Source organism: Portunus trituberculatus, chromosome 7 (genome assembly GCF_017591435.1).
Source record: "Portunus trituberculatus isolate SZX2019 chromosome 7, ASM1759143v1, whole genome shotgun sequence".
Classification (NCBI taxonomy): Eukaryota; Metazoa; Arthropoda; class Malacostraca; order Decapoda; family Portunidae; genus Portunus; species Portunus trituberculatus.
The window spans coordinates 6374044-6391543 of NC_059261.1; the positions used below are offsets into that span (position 1 = coordinate 6374044).

Here is a 17500-nt window from a genome sequence, read left to right on the forward strand (position 1 = left end):
AGCCAAACACCATTTTAAGCATTCCAAACACCATTTCGACGCGCTGATACCATAAACATTCATCAGATAAGGAATCGAAACGCATTCCGGTCATATTAGTTACTCTCGGTCTTATTCCAGTTTGACCATTCATGTCTTTTAACCCCTTCAGTACTGGGACACATTTTTACCTTGAGATTTGTGTACAATTAGACCATTTTATTGACATTAGGAAGGGTCTATGGAGGTCACAAGATTAACCCCTTCAGTACTGGGACACATTTTTACCTTGAGACTTGTATACCATTAAACCATTTTATTTACATTAGGAAGGGTGTATGGAGGTCACAAGATTAACCCCTTCAGTACTGGGACACATTTTTACCTTGAGACTTGTATACCATTAAACCATTTTATTGACATTAGGAAGGGTGTATGGAGGTCAGAAGATTAATGGCCACAGTCTTCACTATTTTAATCCCCCACATGAGTTTCTGAAGCTGTATAGAACCACCAAATAGTCACCAGGATTAATATGGAGTGTGATTAGACCATTTTATTGACATTAGGAAGGGTCTATGGAGGTCAGAAGATTAATGGCCACAGTCTTCACTATTTTAACCCCACATGAGTTTCTGAAGCTGTATAGAACCACCAAATAGTCACGGGAATGAATATGGAAACACGTCCCGGTACTGAAGGGGGTTAATAATGGTATCGTATTTCCAAGTCTCCTCTATCTCCGTCCCCATCGCTACGTAAATCTCACTCTACCTGTACTAAATTAACGGAGCCACCAGCCCAACAGGTAAAATGCTAATTACACCTTACCTTAATGGCCAATGGGTTAGTTATTAGGAGTTTAGGCGAGTTACCCTGGGGTGTGTGTGTGTGTGTGTGTGTGTGTGTGTGTGTGTGTGTGTGTGTGTGTGTGTGTGTGTGTGAATAACTGCATGTTTAATACCAACTAGAGAGAGAGAGAGAGAGAGAGAGAGAGAGAGAGAGAGAGAGAGAGAGAGAGAGAGAGAGTGCGTGCGTAATACTAAACAGAATAACAAAGGGAACGATCTGTGTGAATGAGAGAGAGAGAGAGAGAGAGAGAGAGAGAGAGAGAGAGAGAGAGAGAGAGAGAGAGAGAGAGAGAGAGAGAGAGAGAGAGAGACAGGAGGAAAAGTGAAAAGAAAACGAAAAAAACACATAAATAAAAGAAAATGGAAGAAAAAAAAAAAAAAAAAAAAAAAAAAAAAAAAAAAAAAAAAAAAAAAAAAAAAAAAAGAAGAGAAAAGGAGAAACAGACACAGATGAATAAAAATGGGATAAGAGAAGAGAGAAGAAGGAAGGAAGGAAGGAAGGAAGGAAAGAAAGAAGGAAGAGAAGGAATGAAGAATAGAAAGAAAGGAGAGAGGAAGGGAGAGAAGAAGAGAAGAGAGGGAGGGAAGGGAGGAGAGGAAGAAATGAAAGAAAAGAAGGAAGGAAGAGAGAGAAAGAAGGATGAAAAGAAGGAAGAGAAGAAGAGAAGAGGGGAGGGAGGGAAGGAAGGAAGAAGGAAAGAAAGAAGGAAGAGAAGGAATGAAGGATAGAAAGAAGTAAGAAAGAAAAGAAGAAGAAAGAGAGGAAAGGAAGGAAAAGAAGCAATAATTGAAAGAAGGAATGAAAGAAGAAGGAAGGAAGAGAGGGAATGAAGGAAGAGGAAGAGAAGGAAGAGGAAGAGAAGAAAGAGAAGAAAAAAAAGGAGAAAGAAATCCTATATGAGTGAAAGAAATGAAAGAAAAAGATAGAATGAAGGAAGCTTACGTTAGGTCATGTTACTAGTAGGATGGGCGGCGTTGATTGGAGGGCGTGGGTGGCGCGGGCGGGGAAGAAGAAAAAAAACAAACAATAAGTACAGGGAATGAAAGAAAAAGAAATGAAAGAAGGAATGAAGGAAGGAAGATTAAAACAGAAAAAGAAAACGGAAAAATGAAAAAAAAGAAAAAAAAATAATAAAGGGTTAGAACAGGTGTGGAAAGGGTTAGAACAGGTGTGAAAGGGTTAACAGGTGTGTGAGAAAATTGAAAGAAAAGAAAGAAATGAAAGAAAAAAGCTTAATACAGAAGAAAACAGAAAAAAAATTGGGAAAACTGAAAGAAAAGAGAAATAGAGAGCCACAGGTGAAAAATAAAGGATTAGAACAGGTGTGGAGGAGGTGAACAGGTGTGGGACTCTTAATGACAGGTAGCCGAGGCAGACGACGCTTGATATTTGGGTTACTAGTCTTCGTCAGGAGTTAAAACCGGTCTGTGTGTGTGTCTGTGTGTGTGTGTGTGTGTGTGTGTGTGTGTGTGTGTGTGTGTGTGTGTTCTTACCTGCCGTCCTTACCTGGCAGAAAATTGGTGTCTATTTCTCCCGGCAGGTGTGTGTGTGTGTGTGTGTGTGTGTGTGTGTGTGTGTGTGTGTGTGTGTGTGTGTGTGTGTGTGTGTTAACGAACAAGAATAGACATACAGTGAGGGAGAGAAAAATGAAGGAAGAGGAAGAGAGAGAGGAGGAGAAAGGATGGAAGGAAGGAAGGAAGGAAGGAAGGAAGGAAGGAAGGAAGGATGGAAGGATGGAAGAAGGGAGGAAGGGAAGGGGTGGAAAGGAAGAGAGGAGAAAAAGGAATGAAAGAAGGAAAGAAGAGAGGAGAAAAAGAAATGAAAGAAGGAAAGAAGGAAGGAAAACAGGGAATGAATGAATGAAGGAAGGGAGAGAAGAAGAAAAGAAGGAAAAAAAAAAGAAACAATACAAATAATCAAGTAAATAAACAAAAAATAAAAAGAAAGAAAGAAAGAAACAGAATAAGAAAGAGAGATGAATGAAACGACAAATGAAAAAAATGAATGAATGAATGAAGTGAAAAAAAAAAAGAAAAAGAATGAATTAGAGACAAGAAAAAGACAGTAGAAGAATGAAGGAGAAGGAGAGAAAGAGATAGAAGGAAGGAAGGAAGGAAGGAAGGAAGGAAGGAAGGAAGGAAGGAAGGAAGGAAGGACGAGGGTATGAAGTAAGGGAGACATGTACAAGTTTGTTTACATAAAGGTCAGTGGCCTTGACTTGGTGAGACCTGTTTGGTAAGCTCTGTGTGTGTGTCTGTGTGTGTGCGTGTGCGTGTGTATGTGTGTAAGGGAAGAGAGAGAGACCGAGGAGGAATAAGGAAGGGTCTAATTGTCATACTTTTAAGAGGGAGGATGACTCTTAACTGCCTCTAAACTGCCTCTAACTCGCTGGTATAACATTATATTCACCTCAGCCACTAGACTTACTTGCTAACAAACCTCAACTTCACTCAAACACTATTAACTTCTTTTAACCCCTTCAGTACTGGGACGCATTTTTATCTTGAGTTTTGTGTACCATTAGACCATTTTTATTGACATTAGGAAGGGTCTATGGAGGTCAGAAGATTAATGGCCACAGTCTTCATTATTTTAACCCCTTCAGTACTGGGACACATTTTTACCTTGAGATTTGTGTACCATTAGACCATTTTATTGACATTAGGAAGGGTCTATGGAGGTCAGAAGATTAATGGCCACAGTCTTCACTATTTTAACCCCCCACATGAGTTTCTGAAGCTGTGGAAAATCACCAAATAGTCACCACAATGAATATGGAAACACGTCATGCTACTGAAGGGGTTAAACACTGTGTCTGGTTCAAGAGGCGTTCAGATTATCCCGGGATAAGAGAGCACTATAGAGCCAGTCAGTCAGTCAGTCAGTCAGTCAGTCAGTCAGTCAGTCAGTCAGTCACTCCAGAGAAATCTTACACATGAAGCCGAAATTTTGAGTTGAATGAGTGCCACACCTCCTTATCGCCCCCAGCCAGTGCCAGAGTGCCAGCCAGACCAGTGCCAGATCCCGCCTTCCTCACGCCACCTATACAAAGATTAGCCAGATATCAGGTTTATTTTAAGAGAAGCTTACAAAGGTTATCAAAGTGAGTGATGTAATAAAGATAGAAGGAATATATAGGGGTTAGAGAGAGAGAGAGAGAGAGAGAGAGAGAGAGAGAGAGAGAGAGAGAGAGAGAGAGAGAGAGGTATTGCAGGTGTTAGTATTAAAGATTCAATACGTGTAGCTCTCTCTCTCTCTCTCTCTTTCTATGTGCTTTATGTGACAAAAATATTAATAAGTGAATCATACAAGAATCTCACACACACACACACACACACACACACACACACACACACACACACACACACACACACACAGGTGACCCACTTAACATAACTAATCTTTTTTCTTATTCAATCTCGTTACAAGTCATAAATATTCTGTTTTTTTCTTTAAGTTTGTTTTTGTTTATTTTTTTTTCTCCTCCTCCTCCTCCTCCTCCTCCTCTTCCTCTTCCTATTCCTCCTCTTCTTCTTCGTTTTCTTCTTCATATTCCTGTTTTTGTTTCTCAACTTGTTCTTCTTAAATTCTTCTTCTTCTTCCTCCTCCTCCTCCTCCTTCTCTTTCTCTGTTGTTGTTGTTGTTGTTGTTGTATCTGTTTTATTCGTACATCCTCCTCCTCCTCCTCCTCCTCCCCTCCTCCTCTCTCTCTCCTCCTCCTCCTCCTCCTCCTCTTGTCTATCTCTTTCGTATCTTCCTCCTCCTCTTCTTGTGTATCTATGTCTCTCTTGTGTCCTCCTCCTCCTCCTCCTCCTCCTCCTCCTCCGTGTCTTCGGAATTCCCCACACTTCCATCTTCTCTCTCTCTCTCTCTCTCTCTCTCTCATCTCCCCTTTCTCCTCCTCCTCCTCCATCTCCTCTCTGGACAGGATCAGAAGTATGCTGAGTCACATGAGAGAGAGAGAGAGAGAGAGAGAGAGAGAGAGAGAGAGAGAGAGAGAGAGAGAGAGAGAGAGAGAGTCAGTCAATAAAATATGTATTTATGACAGTTCTGTTTGGGGAACGTCACCAAATAAACTCTCTCTCTCTCTCTCTCTCTCAGTGATACAAGAGTTTTCCAGGTGAAGTAAGTCAAAAGAGAGAGAGAGAGAGAGAGAGAGAGAGAGAGAGAGAGAGAGAGAGAGAGAGAGAGAGAGAGAGAGAGAGAGAATGTGAACCCTTGTCAAGTGTGTGAGAGGAATGCATAGGTGTCTTAACTCTCTCTCTCTCTCTCTCTTAGTAAGACTCAAGACTATTTTAACAGATTTATTTATTTTTTATTGGTTATTTTTCTTCATTTTAATACAAATAACTTTTCCTTTATTTATTTATTTATTTATTTGTTTATTTATTTGTTTGTTTACATTCCAGCATGGCGAAGGTGTTCCTCTACTTCATGGTTCTGGCAACACTGTCGGCAAACTGCAGCGCGGCAAACAACTGGTAATACTGTGTTTCTCGTATTATCATTCATTATATCAACTCTCTCTCTCTCTCTCTCTCTCTCTCTCTCTTAATGTATCTCCCTTTATCTTTCCTCTGTTTCTTTATTCTTTCTTCTGTCTTTATCCTTCCTCATGTCTTCTCTCTCTCTCTCTCTCTCTCTTTCTCTTCCTACGACTTGACATCATTTAAGAGGGAGATTTCAAGACATTTATTCCTTAAATGGCCCACTCTCTCGAACCTGCACGGGGACTGGCAACTTAGTGGGTATCTATATATTTTTTTGTCGTTTTTATGTTGTTTTGGGTCAGTTTCCCCTCTTACACCAAAAATAAATGAATAGATAGATAAATGAAATAAAAATAAAGAAATGAATAAACTAAGATATTATTTACCTCTCTAGCACAACAGACGAGGGGAGATTGTTATTCATAGTTCCCCTCATCTTTATAATCCTGATCTTTACCAATCTAAAGCCTAATTCACCTTTTAAAACACAAGAATCATGTTTTCTAATCTTGATCTTTACAATTTAACGTCTAATTACCTTATAACGTAATCATCATGTTTTTCTCACCTTTCTAATCTTGATCTTCACTAATTTAACGTATAATTCACCTTAAAAACGTAATAATCATGTTTTCTTTACTCCATATCATCTCAAGCACTCAAGAACCATGTTTTTCTCACTTTTCTAATCCTTATCATTACAATTTAACGCTTATTTCATGTCTTAAAATGCAATAATCATGTTCCTAATCCTGATCTTTATTATTTAACGTCCATTTCACCTTTAAAAAGCAAGAATCATGTTTTTCTCACCTTTTTAATCCTGATCTTTATTATTTAACATCTAATTCACTTTTAAAACACAAGAATCATGTTTTCTTTACCTTCGTAATCTTGATCTTTAGTAATTTAACGTCATTTCCACGCAATAATCATGTTTTCTAACCTTGATCTTGGCCAATTTACTGCCAATTCCACCTCTAACACTCAATCTCCCTTTTCTTTGCCTTCCTAATCTTGATCTTTAATAATTCAATGTCAATTCCACGCAATAATCATGTTTTCTAATCTTGATCTTGGCCAATTTACTGCCAATTCCACCTCTAACACTCAATCTCCACGTTTCCAGCACCAACAAGCCACAATCTCGACAAAAGCGCTTGATTATGTTCACATCTGACCGCCGCTTCGCCTTCCCGCCCGCCACTGTCATGCTCGTCACCCCAACACTCAGCCTCCCCTTCGGCAGGAACCTCCCCACAGGCTACGGCTCCTCCCTCACCATCTCCGTGCCCTTCAAAGGTATGTGTCCGTCTGTCTGTCTCTCTCCGTGGCTCGTTTTCTTCAGTGTGTTTTGAAATAGTTTAGTTTGCCTTTTCGATGTTCCATTTTCTGTTTCGCGTCTCGTTTTAATGCTGGGAAATGCTAAAGAGAGAGAGAGAGAGAGAGAGAGAGAGAGAGAGAGAGAGAGAGAGAGAGAGTAAAAAAATCAAAACAAAACAAGTCACAAACAAGGTCAAAACAAAACCACGTGACCTACTGTGCCTAACACGTGACCTGACCAGCCCTGACACGTGACCTGACCTGACCTGACCTGGCATGACCTTCCCGCACAGTGTCCTTTGATGACCTCGGCCTGACCTCCCCAGAAAATCCCTTTGGCATCTTCCCTGACTTCTTATTTGCCAGGAAGAAAAGGGACGCTGACCTTCCTGGCATTAACTGGGCTGGAGGTGACAGGTGAGTGACTTGACCTCTGATTGACCTTACCTGACCTTGCCTGATCTTACCTGACTTAACTTTGACCTCCACAAACACTCATAACTAACAAAAGGGTAATTCTAAACTTGCTTGACCTTTTCTGACCTTATTTGGCCTTTCCTGACCTCCACACATTCATCACTAACAAGAGTGATATTTTAAGCTTGCCTGACCTTACCTGATCTAATTTTGGCCTCCACAAACACATATAACTAACAAAAGAGTAATTTTAAACTTACCTGACCTTGCCTGACCTCAATTTGACCTCCATAAACACACATAACTAACAAGAGAGTAATTTGAAACTTGCCTGACCTCATTTTGACCTCCTGAAAAACATATAACTAAAAAGAGGATACTACACTTGCCCGACCTTACTTGACCTTGCCTGACCTAACTGACTACAAACACGTACAACTAACAGGAATGTCCCTAGTTTTGTAGGTACGTGTTTGGGAAGGAATGGCGTTTTAAATATTCTTTTTAATGTAAGAATAGAAATTGGTTAAGAACAACAAAAAAATATATATACAGTATATATAAAAGGCTCTACTTGATTGCCAGTCCCCTTACAGGTCAAAGAGTCAGCCGAAGGAAAGGAACAAGTGCGTATCTAATAGTACTCAATATTTCCCCCTGACCTTGCACTGACCTTTGCAGAGAGATGATGTACCAGGTTGTCGAGGATTCACTGCACAACCTGGGTCTGGACGGCCAAGCGTGTCTCCTTCGCGCCATCTGTGAAATGTTCCAGACTCCTCTCGTTAACCATGGCTTCGTTGGGGAGATGCTGGAGCTCTTCTTCAGGTGAGCACACACACACACACACACACACACACACACACACACACTGCAGGAGGAGAGCTGAGGCAACCTGTAGTGGATATAGAAAGATAGTGAAGTAAATTAATCTCCAGGTCAGCGCTCATACACACACACCCACCAACCCACACACACACACACGAGAAGGAGAGCTAGGGTGACTTAGGGAGCTGTATAGAAAAGTAATGAGGTTTGCTACTCTACAAACTCCCCTTAAATTGAGAGAAGCAGTATTTTAAGTCTTCCCAGCAGTGTCCAGTTTAAGATTGGTTGTTTAAGTGCGTGGAAAGGTTAGGTTGTTTGATCTTTGCATTGTTTAAGAGAAGGTAAACAGAGAAGATTGTTTGTATATAGAGAGGTAATATTTTGGCCTTTCCTGGAGTATTGAATGAAAGGAAGGGAGGAAGGAAGGAAGGAGGAGGAGAGAGAAAAAGAGGAAGGATCGAGTGAGAGAATAGAGACTTAAGGTAGGAGGGAAGGAGGAAAGAAAGAAGTGAGAGAAAGAGAAAGAAGGAATACTAATGAGATAATAACGAAGAAAGGAAAAGAAAAAAATATAATTGAAAGAGAGAGAGAGAGAGAGAGAGAGAGAGAGAGAGAGAGAGAGAGAGAGAGAGAGAGAGTTCTTGGTGGAAACAGACACATGAAACGTCGACGACATAGAAAACGAAGAACTGAAAGGGGAAACTAGAGTAAACTGTCTCTCACCATAGTTTCACCACCGCCACCACCATCTCCTCCATTTCTCTTATTTTCTCACTCCTCCTCCTCCTCCTCCTCCTCCTATCTACCCTGCAAATAACGTAATAATAACAACAATACCAGCAACAACAACAACGACAACAAAAGAAGGGAGCGATGACAGACAAGGCCCACCCCTCGCTCCCCCACTTCACGCCACACACACACACACACACACACACAGACACTCAAAACACACACTGTCCACCAACTGCCGCTTATCTACGCACACATCAGCCCATTAGTGAGCTTGTTACACCCAGGAACGATGCTAAGGACGATATATATTGACGAGGAGACACACTGGGGGCGGGCGGGGCGGGAGGGTGTTGCTTTGATGACGTCACTCACACATAAACACTTTCCACACCGTTGTTTCATTACCACAGCTGAAAACTTGACCCTTTCTGAACGTATTGGAATAGAAACACTTCACTGCGTTCACTTTCATCCACCATTGTCTTGCTTTGGGGTGATAAAATGATAATTGAGACGAGTGCGGTTGGCTTCACCCCGCCCCAGGACACCCCCCTCACCCCGCTGGTTCAAATACTTTTCATATATTTTCCCAACCACATTTCTCGGTCTGTGCTCAGATTTTTGGGTTTCTAAAAATATTCCCTTGCCTTTGAAGTGTGCCCAGCGACTCTGTTTGGTAAATATGTGGTGTCTGGTGGTGTTTTGTGAAGTAAGCTTGAGTCTTTTCAACGGTCAAAATTTCCATCTCCGCATTTTGAGCTTTTTTATTTCGAGGTCTAAGTGGGCCTTTATGGTGTCAATAATCGCCTGTCCTCTTTAAGTGTGAAATCAAGCCATTGAGTCAAATATGTGGACTTTGAAATGGTGTTTAGTCCTGTTAAAAGTATATTTTATATTTTCTTTTTAATTGTTTACGTTTGTGGGTCACGGTCTGCCTCGTTGTAGAATGCCTCAAAAGACACCTCAGACTCTGTAGAGTGTGTTGAAATGCTCACAAAGTGAAAATGGCTGGACTTAACAAGAGTTTTGAATGAGTTTAGATTTTAATGTTTTTTTACATATTTATCTATTCATTCGTTCACTTCTGGTTCTAGCTAACAGTTAGACGCCTGGGAAGGGAGTTTATATTGTCTAATATTTTTCGAAGGCAAGATAAAGTCGAACTGGCTGGACGTTTTGGCAGTGTTATAAGTGGAAATGTTTTTATATTTTAATTATAATCAACTTACACATTTATTTCAAACTAGTCAGGCTGGAGGTGTTTTGATTTTGTGGATATTAATTAAAGTATCTATTAATTCATAAAATATCAAGCATTCGAGTCTGGCTTCGTTTTTTCTATAAGTCGATTTTAAAATGAGTTCCGTTACGAGCGTAAATTTACCAACCTTCACCAGCCTCACCGCCCGCCCGCCGAGGGGTGTGACGTCATCAAGTGGGCGGGGCTTGCCCTGCTGTCGTCTGCCGTCTGTGTTTGGCTAATATTTGGCACACTTAGCACTGTTTTCCTGCCACTGGTGTCACTAAATGGGGCCACATGACTGTGCTTGGCTATCACATGTTTAGCTACAACTGTCACTGGCGGGTGTCGGTGTGGTGAAGGCTTAAGTGAGGCAGAATGGTGGTGGTGGTGGCGGTCTCCACCTCAACACTAGCACTTGACCCTCCTTGTTGTGGGCGACAGGGAATTATCACAATGAGCAACACTATCACACACACCGCCCATCACCACATCACACAGTACAAACTCCCCTGGCTGGACAAGTGTTGTGTGGGAGGGAGGGTTGGTCACCTACCAATGTTACAGTGTTGCTGGCCGTCAGTAGCAGCAGCTCCTGGCCCTCCCTGCCAGGCACCAAGCTTGCACCAGAACACACACAGGCAACACCCAACAGAGGACCGTGTCACCATCCTGATCAGCGTAAATCCATGTAAAATAAAGCACCAGCCGCCCACTGCCGCCCACCATCACCCTGTCTCTCAAACTAGCGCCACCTCCTCGGCTGGCTGCGCGCGACGAGGCAGGGCAACCCACAATGCACTAGTTCTCACTTCCCTAACAACATTGCGCCACACATCAAAACAAAATTAAATACAAGACGTAAACATGTCAAACTAAAATATAAATCATTATCATCGTCACTCAATGTATCTATCTATCTATCTATCTATCTATCCACTTGTACACCAACAACACGAAGAAGACTTAGCGGCGCAGAGAGGAGGTGATAGGAGCAATATTCTGTAAACAATGAAGGAAACTGATGGGGAGGGAGAGGAGGAGAAGGAGGAAGAAGAGGAGGACCGTTTTAGTAGAGAGAGAGAGAGAGATTAATTACCCCGAATCAGCACAAATATAATAATGGTTTAATCTTAGCCACAATGCCACAACAGAAGCGAGAAGAATCAGACACAATAGAGGAAATCAGTGAAGAGATGAGATAACAGGATAGAAAATTGTCTTATCAGCTGTCTATCCTCTCATTGAACTGTCTAACTGCCTGTCTTCACCACTCTCTCTCTCTCTCTCTCTCTCTGGCGCCGATAAAGGTGTTTTTTTTTTTTGACATTTTGGTCTTCACAATTGCCAGTATTACAAGATCCGGCCTATGTGTGATATAAATAATTAGACCTAGGTTCCTAAGATACACACAGGCCTAAATGCATACTAATTCAACAACAACAACAACAACAAAAACATCTAATATTATCAGGAGGGATGAAAATTAAGTTAAAATCAACAAAACAGAAGAAAAAAGAATGAATTAATGAAAGAGAGGAGTAGATAATTAATTTCTTTTCACCTATTAATCTTCTGCCCTCCATAGACCCTTCCCAATGTCAATAAAAGGATCTAATCACACAAAATTCATGATAAAAATGCGTTCCTGTACTGAAAGGGTTAAGAGGTGTAATATTTGTGACATTTAAAGCACTAGCTATTATTTCTGTATTGTTCATGTTCCTACCAGCACTATTTTCACCACTATCTTTCCCTACAGTGTGAGCCGCGCACCACACGCCGAGAAGAGACTTGGTGACTACTTGAAGGCAGAACGTGCAGGCCGCTCCACTGGTGACTGCTCAGCCTACCACCTCACCTGCCCCCAGTCCCTCTTCACCGCACCACAGCCTCTCAAGTACGTGTGGTGACCTATGTGGTGCTGTGGTGGTGTGTGGGCTCGTGTGCTGTGGTGATGTGGTGACGTGTGGGCTCTTGTGTGGTGTGGTGGTGTGTTCATGCTGTGGTGGTGTGGTGGAGTGTGGGTTAGAGTGTGCTATGGTGCCTTGCTGTGGGGATCCTTTCTGTAGGTGGGTGTAGCGCTGTGGTGGAGTGTGGGGTAGTGTGTGCTGTGATGTCTTGCTGTGTGGGTCTTTCTGTGGGTGTATTGTTAACTATAGAATCAGAGAGAGAGAGAGAGAGAGAGAGAATAAGTTTAACCCCTTTGGTACCAGGACACATAGTGAAGACTGTGGCCATTAATCTTCTGACCTCCATAGACCCTTCCTAATGCCAACAAAATAGTCTAATCACACTTCACATTCATTCTGGTGACTATTTGATATTGATACAGCTTCAGAAACTCACGTGAAGACTGTGGCCATTAATCTTCTGACCTCCATAGACCCTTCCTAATGCAAATGAAATCTTTAATGGTACACAAAGCTTGTGGTAAAGATGCGTCCCAGTACTGAAGGGGTTTAGAAAGTTATTTACAGCAAAGGTCACCAGTAAGACACCTATTCATTATTATACTTCCACAGACACACAGAGGAGAATATGGACCACTACAGCGGGACAGAGAGTGAAGAAGGAGAGAGAACCTGGAACCACAAGGACATGAAGAAGGAAGACCAGACTACCACCAAGAAAACAACGAAAAAACAGAGAAAGAGATGTGTCCGTCAGCGTAGTTGAATGACCATACTACCTGACGTGACCTTACCATCCTGCCCTCCCGCTGACCTGACCTTGGTGCGCTTCTGTCACTGCTAAGCTAAATGTTGGGTGATGCGGCAGATGACTTAAGATTTGAGATTCTGCTGGTGTTAGTACGTTGGTGATTTCTACGTGTGTATGTTTGTATGTAAAACGTTAGTAGTATTTATTTTGATTCTGTCCAGCTGGTGCGTGTGTGCGTGTATGTGTGTGTGCCAGCCTAGTATGAATGTATCTCTATTTATTTATCGCATAAGAAGGGATTTATAACGTCAGGGCAACAAAAAAGGCATTAAAAAGGACCCACTGAAGGTAAAACTGTCTAAAAAGTAGTGATGAGAGCAGGAATTGAATCTAAAAGTGTTAAAATAATGTAGGAGGAAAAATATGACCCAGAAATGATGCTAAGTGTGTTGAAAGCTTCCTAGTGAATGAGTTTAAGTGAGAGAGAGAGAGAGAGAGAGAGAGAGAGAGAGAGAGAATTGTGGGTAATGGCAGTATTTAGGGCATTATAACAAGAAGGACAAAAGAAAGTGACTCAGCTGTTTGCCCCTTTCAAAATATCGTGTCACTAACAAAAGCAAAAAAATACCGTGTTTTTGTTTACGAAAGAAGGGAAAAGCTGGCTGACGGGAACGTGAAGACTGAAAATAAAATAAAAAAAAAGACTAAAAGACCCCACTTTGTTGCCAGTTCCCTTACAGGTTCGAGAGAGAGCTAGGCAAATGAAAGGGATAAATTTCTTGGGTATTGATGCATTAGATGGAAGAAGAAAGAAGGATTTTGTGTCATTATTAAGAGAAAAGGGATTATATTGAAGGAAAATTGAGAAAAAACGCAGAAAAGTAAACTCATTAACCAGCTGTGTGTGTTTGTAAAGTAAGTAAAGTAAGGTTAAATAGATGTGTGTGTGTGTGTGTGTGTGTGTGTGTGTGTGTGTGAGGCCAGCGTGTTGAATAGTAAATAAATAGATAAGATAATAGTTAAAAGTTCCAGAATGAATGAGATTAGAAGAGAATGAATAAATGAGTGAATGAAAGATTGAAGCAAGACAATTAATTTCTTTTCTCTCTCTCATGTTTTTATTCATTTATGTTGTGCGACGTGAAGAAGTGCATGGAAAATGAAGAAAAGGAAAATGAAGAAAAGAAAATGAAGGGAAGTTAGGGAGATGGAGATAATGGTGAAGAAAAAGAAGAAGGGAATAGTGAAGAAAAAGAAGATAAAGGAAATATTGAAGAAAAAAATGACGATAATAGTGAAGAAAAAGAAGGTGAAAAGGAAGTTAGGTCAGCGAAGAAAAGAAGATGAAGGGAACAGTGAAGGGAACAGTGAAATGAAGAAGGTGAAGGGACACTAGACATTGGTGCCTTTAGAATTCATGTATTAGGAAAAGAAAGGTGTATTTGTTGTATTAAGAGAAGAAAAAGGAGGTGTATTTATTGTATTAGGAAAAGAAAAGGTATTAAGAGAAGAAAAAGGAGGTGTATTTATTGTATTAGGAGAAGAAAAGGTGTATTTGTTGTATTAAGAGAAGAAAAAGGAGGTGTATTTATTGTATTAGTGGGAAAAAGAAGAAGAAAAGAAATTAGATAAGAAAGGCATTGTAATTCATTTATCTATTGTATTTATTTGTATTAAGGGTAAAGAAAAGATGTATTTGTTGTATTAGTGGAAAAAAAAAGATCAAGAAAAGAAGTTAGATAAGAAAGGCTTTAGAATTAATTTATTTATTGTATTATAGAGAGAGAGAGAGAGGAAAAAAAAAATGTATTTGTGTATGAAATGAAAGATGAAAAGAAATTAAATAAGAAAGAAAAAAAAAAGAAAAATTAGATAAACAGGAGCTTTAAAATTCACATATTGTATTTCTATTCTATTTTGTTGTATTAAGGTAAAAAATTGATGTATTTGATGTGCGAAGAGAAACATAAGAAAATTAATAGAAAATAAGATAATATTTGTAGTAGTGGCTGTAGACTTCACATAATTTAGTGCATATATGTTGTTTTAACCCCTTCAGTACTGGGACACATTTCTACCATTAATTTTATGTACCATTAGACCATTTTATTGACACTAGCAAGGGTCTATGGAGGTCTGAAGATTAATGGCCACAGTCTTCACTATTCTAAACCCCTTCAGTACTGGGAAACATTTCTACCATTAATTTTGTGTACCATTAGACCATTTTATTGACATTAGCAAGGGTCTATGGAGGTCAGAAGATTAATGGCCACAGTCTTCACTATTTCAAACCCCTTCAGTACTGGGAAACATTTCTACCATGAATTTTGTGTACCATTAGACCATTTTATTGACACTAGTAAGGGTCTATGGAGGTGTGAAGGTTAATGGGCCCAGATCACCACTATTTTAATCCCAATGTGAGATTTTGAAGCTGTGTGAAATGAAATGGTGACCAGAATGAGTATGGAAATGTGTCATGGTACTGAAAGGGTTACAGGAAAGTACTGAAAGGGTTATATCACTGTCTTCCTACCATGACGAAGATTAGGACTGCATTTATCGAGAGTGTCAGGATTAAGTCAAGAAAAATAATGTTAATGGGTATAATGATGATAGTGAGGGTCGTAATAATAGTGAATAATGATGGTGATGATGATGAAAAGGGATGGGAAGAAATTATTAGGTTTTAGTGATGATGATGAGTGGTGTTAATAATGAGTAATGATGAGGCACATAATGAATAGGAAGAAAGATATTTTAGTGAGTTTGATAGTGATGATAATGATGTACTGGTGGTGATGAGGTGATGATGATGGATAAAGATGACTCAGGAAATGAATAAGTAAAACAAATATTTGCAGTTTTGATAATAATAATAATGATAATGATGTACTGGTGGTGATTTGATGAGTAAGATGATGAGGTGGTGATAATAATGAATAAAAATGATGACTCAGGAAATGGTTAAGAAAAAAATAGCAGTTTTGATGATAATAATAATAATAGTAATAATAAAAATAATAAAAATGATGATTTGAACACGGCAATCAAATAATGAGACAATGTTATGTTAGAAAATTAATGAACAACAACAACAATAATAATAATAAATGAAATAATAATAATAATAATAAATGAAAATGAAAGTGTAGATGTATATGTATCTTTATAAAGGCATTGTGTGTGTGTGTGTCTGTCTGTCTGTCTGTCTGTCTGTCTGTGTGTGTGTGAAATGTTGACACTGTAGAAATAAATAAATAAATAAAATATATAAACAATTTACCTGTATTTTGTAATTTTAATCCTTTTTTTTACATTTATTTAAGTTATGGTAGGATTTCTCTCTCTCTCTCTCTCTTAAGACGAACAAGAAGAAGAGAAGAAAAAAGATTAAGAACAAAAGAAAATGAAGAACAAGAAAACAAGGAAAAAAAACGCAAAAATCAAGAAAAAGAAAACAAAACAGGAAAGAAAAAAGAAAAGATGAAAAAGAAGAAAAAGAAAAAAGAAAAGGGAAGGAAAAGAAGACAAAAGAAGGAAAAAGGAAGGAAAAAGAAGAAAAGAAAGGAATAGAAGAAAAGGAAAAGAAGACAAAAGAAGAAAAAGGAAGGAAAAGAAAAAAGGAAGGAATAGAAGAAAAGGAAAAGAAGACAAAAGAAGAAGAAAAGAAGGAAAAAGAAGAAAAAGGAAGGAATAGAAGAAAAGAAGAAAAAGAAGAAAAAGAAGAAGGAATAGAAGAAAAGAAGAAGGAAAAAGACAAAAGAAGAAAAAAGCAAGGAAAGAAGAAAAAGGAAGGAATAGAAAAAAAGAAGAAAAGAAGACAAAATAAGCCAAAAGAAGGAGGAAAGAAGAAAAGAAAAAGGAGAAGACAAATGAAGAAATATAAACACCACACATTTCAAACCGTCCAAATACAACACACTAACAGACACGAAAGAAGAAAAAATTAAGACCCGTTGAAAAGAAAAAGAAGAAAATGAAAAAAAAGGAAGAAAAAAAGAAAGAAGAAAAAAGAAGATAAATATAACGAAATACAAACACACTAACAAACACGAAAGAAAAAAATAAGAACTTGAAAAAAAGAAGAAAAGAAGAAAAAGAAGAAAGAAGAAAAACTAGAAAATACAAACTCTACACATTTAAACAGGAAAGAAAAAAAAGTAAGACCATTGAAGAGAAAAAGAAGAAAAGGAAGACAGAAGAAGAAAAGAAGAAAAGAAGAAAAAGAAGGAAAAAAACTAGAAAAATACAAACTCTACACATTTAAACAGGAAAGGAAAAAAAGTAAGACCATTGAAGAGAAAAAGAAGAAAAGAAGAAGAAAAAGAAGAAAAGAAGAAGAAAAGAAGAAAAATACAAACTCTACACATTTAAATAGGAAAGAAGAAAAAAGTAAGACCATTGAAGAGAAAAAGAAGAAAAAGAAGAAAAAGAAGACAAATATAACAAAATACAAACACCAACCATTAAAAGCAGGAAAGAAAAAAGTCAAACCCGTTGAAAAGAAAAAGAAGAAAAAGAAGAAAAGAAGAAAAAGAAGAAAAGAAGAAAAAAGAAGACAAATATACCAAAAATACAAACAGCACACATTTAAAGACCTTCAAAATACAACACACTAACAAACAGAAAGGAAGAAAAAAATAAGGACCATTTGAGAAGAAAAAGAAGAAAAAGAAGACAAAATATACCAAAAATACAAACAACATACATTTAAAACCTTCCCATTTGAAAAGAAGAAGAAAAAGAAGAAGAAAAGAAGAAAAGAAGAAAAAGAAGAAAAGAAGAAAAAGAAGAAGAAAAAGAAGACAAAATACACCAAAAATACAAACAACATACATTTAAAACCTTCCCATTTGAAAAGAAGTAGAAAAAGAAGAAGAAAAGAAGAAAAAGAAGAAAAGAAGAAAAAGAAGACAAGAAGACAAAAATACCCAAAATACAAGTATGACACATTTAGAACCCTTCC

The 17500-nt window shown here is 38.7% G+C and overlaps 1 protein-coding gene and 1 long non-coding RNA gene across 3 annotated transcripts in view; one reads left to right on the forward strand and one right to left on the reverse strand.

The window, feature by feature from the left end:
* The window catches only part of LOC123520165, a 24446-nt gene extending 13834 nt beyond the window's left edge, over positions 1 to 10612 (reverse strand). The window contains exons 1-3 of one of the 2 annotated variants that reach the window (XR_006679186.1): positions 10421 to 10612; positions 7735 to 7956; positions 6583 to 6746 (exon numbers count right to left, since the gene is read on the reverse strand). This is a non-coding gene — a long non-coding RNA (uncharacterized LOC123520165). Of the gene's footprint in view, positions 1 to 6582; positions 6747 to 7734; positions 7957 to 10420 lie in introns of those variants that run through there. The other variant, XR_006679187.1, reaches the window with a different exon arrangement.
* LOC123520158 overlaps positions 1 to 14624 on the forward strand; it is a 25802-nt gene extending 11178 nt beyond the window's left edge. The window contains exons 2-8 of the mRNA XM_045282151.1: positions 5241 to 5312; positions 6451 to 6623; positions 6938 to 7061; positions 7743 to 7889; positions 11627 to 11764; positions 12390 to 14026; positions 14078 to 14624. Of these exons, the coding sequence (XP_045138086.1) occupies positions 5242 to 5312; positions 6451 to 6623; positions 6938 to 7061; positions 7743 to 7889; positions 11627 to 11764; positions 12390 to 12543 (807 nt within the window). The 5' untranslated portion in view covers position 5241 and the 3' untranslated portion in view covers positions 12544 to 14026; positions 14078 to 14624. The remainder of the gene's footprint in view (positions 1 to 5240; positions 5313 to 6450; positions 6624 to 6937; positions 7062 to 7742; positions 7890 to 11626; positions 11765 to 12389; positions 14027 to 14077) is intronic.
* Positions 14625 to 17500: the final 2876 nt, after the last annotated feature.